At 35.0% G+C, this 9,786-nt stretch overlaps 1 protein-coding gene across 2 annotated transcripts in view; it reads right to left on the bottom strand.

Annotated features, from left to right (window-relative positions):
• Positions 1–1,365: 1,365 nt before the first annotated feature.
• Positions 1,366–9,786, bottom strand: part of LOC114054274 (peptidase inhibitor 15) — a 48,340-nt gene continuing 39,919 nt past the window's right edge. For both annotated transcript variants that reach the window (XM_027877462.1, XM_027877463.1), the window contains exon 6: positions 1,366–1,547. In XM_027877462.1, the coding sequence (XP_027733263.1) occupies positions 1,412–1,547 (136 nt within the window). In that variant the 3' untranslated portion in view covers positions 1,366–1,411. The remainder of the gene's footprint in view (positions 1,548–9,786) is intronic.

Below are 9,786 nucleotides of genomic sequence, written 5' to 3'. Positions count from 1 at the left end.
GGAAATTGTGAAATAGGCACCAAAGATCATCATTCCTGCTTTACAAACTAGAAATAAAATATAGAAAGATTATATATCTTTCCCCAATCAAACATGTAGAACAACTGCTTCCATGAAAAGTGTATGAATACTGTATCACTAATTCATAAAATAGATTGATTCACTAATTCACAAAATAGGTTGATTCATTCACCCCAGGCACAATTACAAAGTTGGTAAGGTCATTCTTTGTAATCCCATGCTTCTACTTTTGGAAATGTTCTGTAAATATAGTCTTTATATTCAAAATATCCCCAACAACCTCAAGGTTTCTCACTGAAATTTCCCAAGTGACCTTCTCCTCTGTCTTATGCTTGAGAGATTATTCATCTCTTTATTATATCCTTCATAAAATCCTACTATTCCTGTGTCCCAACTCCCTTAGAGTCCTGCTTTCTAAGGGGTTAGTCACATGATCTGATAACTTGCCTACTAATGATACATTAACAGGTGCTAACATTGCTCTCCTTCCTTCCCTTCCCCTTTTATAAATTTACATTTTAATAATTGGCGGAAGATGTCAGCATCTCTCAAACCACATTGCTTCAGCCATCACATGCCCAGTCCATGAGTCTGTGGAGTATTATGATAATACTTTACAGGAAACAAGTGTAGAATTTAACTTGCCTCTGGCCCCGCAGGCAGTCAGTGGCAATACAAACTTAGAATGTAAATCACTGTATCACATTGCTTTTTGAATTTTTTTTAAAGTCTGAGTTAATTGCTGCTAAGAAGTAATTGGGGGAAAAATCCTATCTTTTGTTAACCAAAAGAAGCCAAATCCTTTGATGATTTTACTTTTTCACCTTTCTAACAGAAATGAACTTGTTCCAGATATTGCTGAATGCCATTTTGTGAGATATCCTAATAGGCCACCATAAGAAAGTATTCCTGAAAATGTCCTTCATCTCACACATTTTACAATCAAATGGAAACTTATTTCTCTATTTCAATATTAAATTATATTCTTTCATATGTTATGCCATACCATAAATTAATTTTCATTTCTGGTAAAAGATCAATCTTATCCTTAAAAAAATTGTTGCCTAAGAATAATACATTTTGGAAATGAATAAATTATTACTCAATTCATTTTTTAAAACAATTAGAATATTCACATTAGGAATCATGTTGTTTTCTTTTCAAATAATTTATGCTTATTTTCTGTTAGTACTGGGGATTATGAATGAACACTTTTTACTTCCCAAAGGGTCAAATGAATTTATACTATACAAAAGCTAATTTATACAAATGAATACCAAAAGATAAAATGATTACTATAAAAATTTTGCATAATATGTGCAAAATTCAATTTACAAGCTTTGATATCCCAAAAACCATCCTACTGAATAAGAAAGGGGGAAAATTTTAATTATTTAAACCAGTATAAGTAGTTTGATGTTACTCCTGGAAAACAAAGGTTATCAGTACAAGATCCTCCATAACTGGGAGGACAAGCTGAGCATGGCACTCCTACTTTGTATGGTGCTTCTCCAATCCAGTTTCCCCTAGAACGAAGGAAAAAAAATAGAATTTTAACATTTATAACGTAGTTTGAAAATTAAGTTGCTCCTACATAAACGCAAAAAAAAAATTACTCTGTGAAAGAACACAGCCATTTACCTGTTGTGTGTATATAAGATCAGACATTGAGTTTAAATCTAGTTCGCTTTTGGAATCATTGGGATTGTGCTCATTCAACAACAACAAGCATTTATTAAGCACTTACTTTGTGCTAAATACTGTGATAAGGGCTTGGAACAGGAAGACTGGCAAAAACAATCTCTGTCCTCAGGTAGCTCACAAGAGACAAGCTATAAATAATTATGGACACACAAGCTTTATACATGTAAATTGGAGGTGATCTCCAACAGAAAGTGCTACTATTGAGTAACTACTATTGAGCGAAACTCCTGGCAGAATGTAGGGTTTGGGATGAGACTTGAGGGAAGCCAAAGAAGTCAGGAGGCAAAGACAGGAAGGGGTAAGTACCAGTGATGGATGACAGCAAATGAAACGGCACGATTTGTGAAATGGAGTATCCCATATGAACAGAAAGGAGGCCAGTTCCACTGGATCATAGAGTATACATTAGGTAGTAAAGTACCAGATCACTGGAAGGGCAGGAGAGATCACAACCTTGATTTTAAATTTAATCTTGGAAGAAACAGGGAACCACTGGAGTTTACTAAATGGAAGAGTGACAAGATTAGACCTATATTTTAAGATTGTCACTTTGATATTGAGTGAAGGATAGACTGGAGTGGGAAGAGATGACACAGAGAAACCAACCAGAAGGCAATAGTCTAGGCATGAGATAATGAGAGCCTATGCTGAGATGGCAGCTGTGTCAAAAGGAAGAAGATGAGGAACAGGAGAGATGTTAAAGTAGAACTGGCAGGACCTGGCAAAAGATTAAAGATGGTGGCTGAGAGAGTTTGAGGAGTTGAGAATGATACTTAGTTTGCAAGCCTGGATGACTTGGGAGGATGGTAGTGTCCTCAACAGTAATAAGAAAGTTTGGAAGAGGAGGTTTGGAGGGAAAGACAATGAGTTTAGTTCTGTATGTGCTGATTTTAAGATGTCTATAGGGTATCCATTTTTAGATGTCCAATGAGTCATTTAGAGATAGGAGATGAGCCAGGTCATGAGAAAAGGTTTAGCTTGATAAGTAGATGTGAGAATTATGAGCATAGAGGTGATAATTGAATCAATATGAGCTGATAAGATCACCAGTGGAGATATTGAAGAGAGAGGAGGGCCCAAGACACAGCTTTGGGGACCATTCAAGGTTAATGATTATGACATGGATAAATATCTATCAAAGAAAGTTCAGAACAGATACTCGGGAAACTAGGAGAAGAACAAGGAGAGAGTAATGTGATAAAAATCCAAAGAGAAGAGAGCATGTAGTGTCAAATGCTGCAAAGGTCAAGCAGAAGGAGAATAAAGAATAGGCCATTAGTTTGGCAACTAAAAAATCATTGGCAACTTTGGACAGAGACACAGAGACAAAGACACAGAGAGACACAGAGACACCTCAGAGACAGAGAGACAGAGACAGGCAGACAGAAAGATGCAGAAGGAGAAGGAGGAGGAGGAGAAGGAGGAGATAGAGGAGGAGAATGAAAGACACCCATTATAGACTCCAGTGAAGTTAGTGGGGGTTAATGTCCTATGTCATATGGCTGTTATTTTGTTGTTACAAAGTGTTCTTGTTCTTTTCTAAAATGACATCTAATTTGTCTATATATTAGTAGAATGGCTGGACTCAAGGTATAAAGAAACATTTCATTAAGATACAGTATCAAATAACATTTGCATGAATGGGGGATTTACTAATCACAATGCTTGATAGGCTAAATTGATTGATTTTTGAGTGAATCACTTGAATGAAAGCTGGCTGTTCTAAACATGGAACATACTAATTAATATAAAGCAAATATTGATTGCCACATAATTCTCTTGATATCACTCCTATTGTAAATATGTTCACATTGTGTTATGCTTAATTTCCCTACTCCTTTAAGCATAGAATCTCAGAGTTGACATTAAGTCAAAAATTTTCTTTCGCACACTTTTTTAATCATCAAAAAAAATGGAGCTTAACCATTTATTTGGCTATGGAAAACTATGTGATATAGAGAAAAGGGCACTAAACTAGGATTAGGGTGACTTTGAGTCTAGTTTGGAATTTGCCACAATCTCTGCCTGATCTTGGCTCAGTCCCTGACTCACTGTTTCCTCTTCTTTAAAGTGAAGGTATTGAAGTAGGTAATTTCAAAAATTCCTTGAAGTCAATGCAGAATAGTCTTGTTGTATTCTTCTGTTTATGCTTACTACTTCAAATGAAGGAACCTTAGAGTAGACTGGACAGTCACATTGTATGTCCACAAGGATTTCTCCTTTTCATTCAAATCTTACATTCAATACTACTTAATCTAGGATTAGTAATATAGAACAAGGCTATACTACACTCCTTTGCATATTTAAAGCAAAAACACAAAGAAATAAATGGGAAATTTTTGAAATGCTGCAAAATACCTAGTATAATGTGGATTAAAAACTAAGTAATATTTTTGAAGCTCTATAATACTTAGAGGGTGACAATCATATTATTCTTATATAATTCAAAACATTAGTTGAAATGTTAATACTCTTAATGTATAATCTTTGTCCAATGATTATCAAGCTGAAATATCACTGGATGAACTGAATCATGTTCATATTGACATCCTTCTTAAATGTGAAAGCAAAAGACATAATGATATTGTAATCATAGCTAAATAGAAGGATAACTTGTAGTTTTTCCTCGGAGAGGAAAATAAAGGAGTTGAAAGGGTAAGTTTCTTTGTATGCCAAAAGACAATGATAAATATCACTTCGTGAGCCATTTAGCCAAGATAGACCAAGAAGTGTGAGGATTGAAAAGGCCATAGGATTTAGCAATTCAAAGATCATTGGCAACTTTGAAGTGAACAGTTTCAGCTGAGTGATGAAGTCAGAAGCCAGATTACAAGAAATAAATGATAAGAGATGAAGTTGAAGCAATGAGAGGAGAAAATGGATATCAATATTGCCATTTACTACAGAAATTTAGCTAGTATGTAAAGGGGGCCAAAAGAACCCAGAAATTGCCTTAGTCAACAAATAATTGGTCTTCTGCTAAAGGAAAAGACATGGTTACCAATGGCAAAAGTTTAGAACATAAACTCATTTGCAAAACATCATAGATAGAAATGGAAAAGTAAAAGTACATTTTCCCACAAAACAGCAAACAAGTGGTTGGTGTCAGAGAAAACAAATCTGCAGAAAATTTGGTGTGGGATCCAAAGAAACCAGATCATGCCAGGAGTATTTATTTAAAAATACTGATGAAGGATAAGAAATAAATGAAAAAATGAAAAGGCATGCTAATGCTCTTATATTAACCTTTTAATCATCACTGATAACTTTATAATGATAGCTAACATTTATAATAGTTTGTACTATGTGCATGAGGAGCAGCTAGGTGGTACAGTGGAAAGAGTGCCAGGCCTGGAGTCAGAAAGACTCATCTTCTTGAGTTCAAATCTGGCTTCAGATACTTACTAGCTATATGACCCTGAGCAAGTCACTTAACCCTACTTGCCTCAGTTTCCTCATCTGTAAAATGTAAGCTGGAAAAGGAAATGGCAAACCACTTAAGTGTCTTTGTCAAGAAAACCTCAAATGGGGTCATGAAGAATCCGACACAACTGAAATGACTGAACAAACAATACTTCATGCCAGCATCTGTGCCAGATGCTTTCTCATTGGGTCTTCACAACAACCTGAGAGGTAGGAGCTGTTATTATCCATATCATATTGTTGAGAAAAATGAGGCAAATAGAAATTAAATGACTTGTCCAGGGTCACATAGCTATAGTAAGTATCTGAGGCAGGATTTGAACTCATCTTCCTGATTCTAGGCCCAGTGCTCTGTGCACTGAGCTGCCTAGCTGCCTCACTCCTTCATCTCCTTTTCTGTATCTTGATTGTTATCATGCTTTTGGGCCCTCTTCTTTTCACTTTCTGTATAACCTCACTTGACAAAACTTGCTTCCATGTGTTCAGTTATCTCTATACAGTTGATTTTCTGATTTACACATTCATCTTTTGATGCATCTATTTAATTATATGATATATTTAATATGTAATAATATGTTAACTTTTGCATCTAAAACTGCTTATTGAATATTAGCAATATATACATCTGAAACCCTATGCATTTGAAACTGTCGAAACCCAAACTCATTATGTTCATTCTCCAAAAAAAATCTTTTCCCTATGCTGAACTTTCCCATTAATTTTGAGGGCCCCACCACCTTTCCAGTCTCCCAGGTTTCCAACTTTGGCACCATTCTTGACTCCTTATTTTAACCAATCATAAATATTCAATTAATTGTCAAATCTTGTTGTTTTTGTCTTCACAACACTTAAGCGGCAGCAATGGACAGAATGATGCCCTTGAGTCAGAGAACCTAAATTCAAGTCCTGCCTCTGATAATTACTACCTCTGTGATCTTGGACAAGTCATCTCATATACATGGATATCAATTTGCTCACCTGTAACATGAAGAACTTGGACTAAATAGTCTCTGAAGTCTTTCCACTTCTAAATTTGTGATTCTATTATCACTCATGTATATCTCCTTTTCTTAACAATTCCACAGCCACCACTACCCTTCCTCTCCAGTTCAGGCCTTCTCTGAACTTATAGGTACTGTGTGCATTATTATAAATACTAAATGGTAGGAAAGACATTGTCACTAAATATCAGGCTATCAATCTAAAATGGCTTGAATAATTTTGATGTTTAATTTGTAACTTTCCTAAGTCTCCTTTTTGTCATTTTCCTGATATAAATTATCAATGGAGGATCATCAGTCAATTTCTATACTTTTTATTTTATGATCTTTATTTAAGCATAGTCATTGGCATGCACAATAATGGTGAGTAACTTAGCAATATATTCGCATTCTCTCTCCTAACTGGAAGTGTTGGAGAGCATGGGTTTGTTTGGATCATACTTTGGAAAACACTAACAATGTCATAAATCCTTTAAATATTATCTTTCTTTAGATCAAATGAAACTAGGGGAACCTTTTATCATCAGTTCTTTTTCTGTTATTGAGTGAGAGTAGTCTAAGTAAAGTATTGATGAACATTAATCGATTTACTAGTCTAGAGGGAGTAACTGAAAATGATCACGATAGGACCTTCGACAAATGATTTTTAGAGGTGTGTCATGAAGAGTATCACATAGATCATTTCTTCTTTCATTCAATTAATCGAAAAAATATTTAGTGCCTTCTGTGTGCCAAGAACTGTACTAGGTGCTATGGATACATAGAAAAAAGTGAGAGATCATATTCTAAAGGACTTTGAATTACATCAGGGTTGTACAACATCATCACAGATGAGTAAATATAGGACATCTCCAAATGAGTACCCACTGATTTAGGAGGGATACCAACAATGATGGAGTAAGGAAAAAACCTCATTGGGTATGATTTTACTGAGCCTTGAAGGAACTAGTGATTCCAAGAGATGGAGGCAAAGAGGCAGAACATTGGACATCCAGTACAATGGCAAAGATTTATAAGATGAAATGTTGTGTGAAAACAATAGCAAGTTAGCTTTTCTGGAGCATAGAGTACAAAAAGGAAAGTAATGAGCCTGGAAAGGTAAGTTGAAGAAAATAGACAAAGAAAACTATAGGCCCGTATGCTTAATGAACATTGATTGAAAATTTTAAATAAAATGCTAGCAAAGAGACTAAAACAACATATCACAAAGGTTATGCATAAGGAGGGAAAACTCTATGATTTCAAGGAAAATAATTTTTAAAAACCATGGAAAAGAAGGAGACCTAACAGTATCATATCTCAAACTTTGCTATAAATCAGTAAATTTCAAAATGATTTGATATTTATTAAAAATAGAGAAGCTGATTAGTAGTACAGATTCATATACAATATGGAGAAGCAAACAAATCCTGTAGCTTAGTGTTTGATAAACAACACTGGGATAAAAACTCACTACTAAATAAAAGTCATGTGGAAAATTGAATACTTCCCATCTTATGCCAAAATAGGCCCCAAATCAACATGTGACCTGGATATAAAAGATCATATAATAAACAAAAGGTCACAAATAAACAAATTGTGATAAAAGTCATAAAATAAATAAACATGGAAAAGTTATCTATCAGATTTATGGATAGAAGAAAACTTCATGACCAATCAAGTTCAAAAAAAAAAAAAAAAAAAAACACCACAGGGGCAGCTAGGTAGTGCAGTGGAAATACAGCACTGGTCTTGGAGTCAGGAGGACTTGAGTTCAAATCCAACCTCAGACACATAACACTTACTAGCTGTGTAACTCTGGGCAAGTCACTTAACCCCAATTGCCTCACCAAAAAACAAAACAAACAAACAACAACACCACAAAGATAAACAACTTTGAAAGCTACAAAAAATATGATCAATGTAATGACCACCCATGATTCCAGTGGACTAGTGAAGAAGCATTCTGTCCATCTCCTAATAGAGGTGATAGATTCAAGATGTAGAATGAGGCACCTACTTTGAAAGCATGGAACGTAAAGGATTTTTTTTTTGTTTGACTTTGACTTTGTTGGATGGAATTTGCTTTCCTTATTTTTTTTCTTTTTTTCTCCTAATGGAGTAAAGGGGTAACAGAGCAAGAAATATATATCATTTAATTAAAAAAAAACTTTAGTTTAAAACAGACAATATTGAACAGCAACAAAATTCAGGTTATACACAATATACCACAAAATGGTACTACATAAACATTTGCATGTACCATCAGTTTCAAGTAATCTTTATTGTTATTATATTTAATTGTTTTCAGAGAGTATTCATTGTAAATTTAGGTTTTTCTTCCATGGCAAATCAAAATTTATCAAAAAAGCTAAAAGGAACTTTAAAAAATAAAAGTTGGAAACAGATTGGAAAGTCAGTAATAGTCACAAATGTTTATTAAGCACCTACTATGGGGCAAGAACTGTGCTAAGCATTGGGAAAACAAACACACAAAATGCCTGTTTTCAAGGAGCTTCCAGTAAAATGGAAGAGACAGCAAGCAAATAATTGTGTACAATCAAGACATATACAAAGTAAATTAAAATAATCAACAGAAGGAAGGGCTTCCGATCAAGGAGTATTAGGAAAGGTTTCTTGTAGAAGACAGAATTTTAGCTGGAACTTGAAGGAAGCCAGGGATTCCAGAAAATGGAGAAAATTCTAGACAAAGGCGACAGCCAGTGAAAATGCCCAGGCTGGAGATAGAACATTTTATGCAAGGAAAGACAAGGAGGTCATTGTTACTGGGTCAAAAGAGAATGTGGGAAGGAATCAAGTATAAGGAAATTAGAAAGGCAGGAGGAGGCCAGGCAGGGGTATACTGGTTAAATGTTAAAACTCCAAAAGTGTAAAAATGTGTGAAGAACATACTCTTTGCGTTAACATTTTCTCCATCACTTTCTTAAGTCTAGACAATCAACAAAAAAATAAATCAAGTCCTCATTTGTATCATTTTTCAATTCCCAAGGTGTAAATTCTCACACTAAGGAAAAAAAAAAAAAAACAGTGAGCCAGTAGGACCTAACTCCAGCACACCTCTGGGGCCATTACAAAGATCTTTGAACAATAAATTGAAAATTTTATATTTTATCCTGGAGGTGAAAAGGAGCCACTATAGTTCATTAAATAGGGCAGTGAACTTCATTAAACCTGCACTTTAGGAAGGTCAATAGTCCAATTAAGTGAATGATGGCAGACAAGGGAGAGACTTGAGACAGGGAGACTAACCAGAAGACTACTGTCATGAGGTAGTGAGGACCTGCACAGGATGGTGACTGTGTCAAAGGAGAGAAGCAGGCATATAAGAGAAATGTTATGAAGGTATAACTGATAGAACTTAGCAACAGAATAGATATGGTGGGTAAGAGAGAGTGAGGAGTCAAAGATGATACTTACGCTACAAACATGGATGATTGGAAAGATGGTAGTATATTTAGCAGTAATAAAGAAGTTTAGAAGAAGGAAGGGTTTGGGGTGAAAATGAGTTCAGCTTTCTGCATCTACCTTTGTACATGATGAGTTCATAATAGCTATAGGATATCCAGTTTGAGATATCCAACAGGCATTTGGAGTTCAGTGACTGGATAGGTCATGAGAGAGATTAGATCTAGATAAG

Source organism: Vombatus ursinus, unplaced genomic scaffold (assembly GCF_900497805.2).
Source record: "Vombatus ursinus unplaced genomic scaffold, bare-nosed wombat genome assembly UNPS02014812.1, whole genome shotgun sequence".
Lineage (NCBI taxonomy): Eukaryota > Metazoa > Chordata > Mammalia > Diprotodontia > Vombatidae > Vombatus > Vombatus ursinus.
The sequence above is the reverse complement of the archived record's forward strand: the minus strand, read 5'-3'. Positions and strand labels throughout refer to the sequence as shown.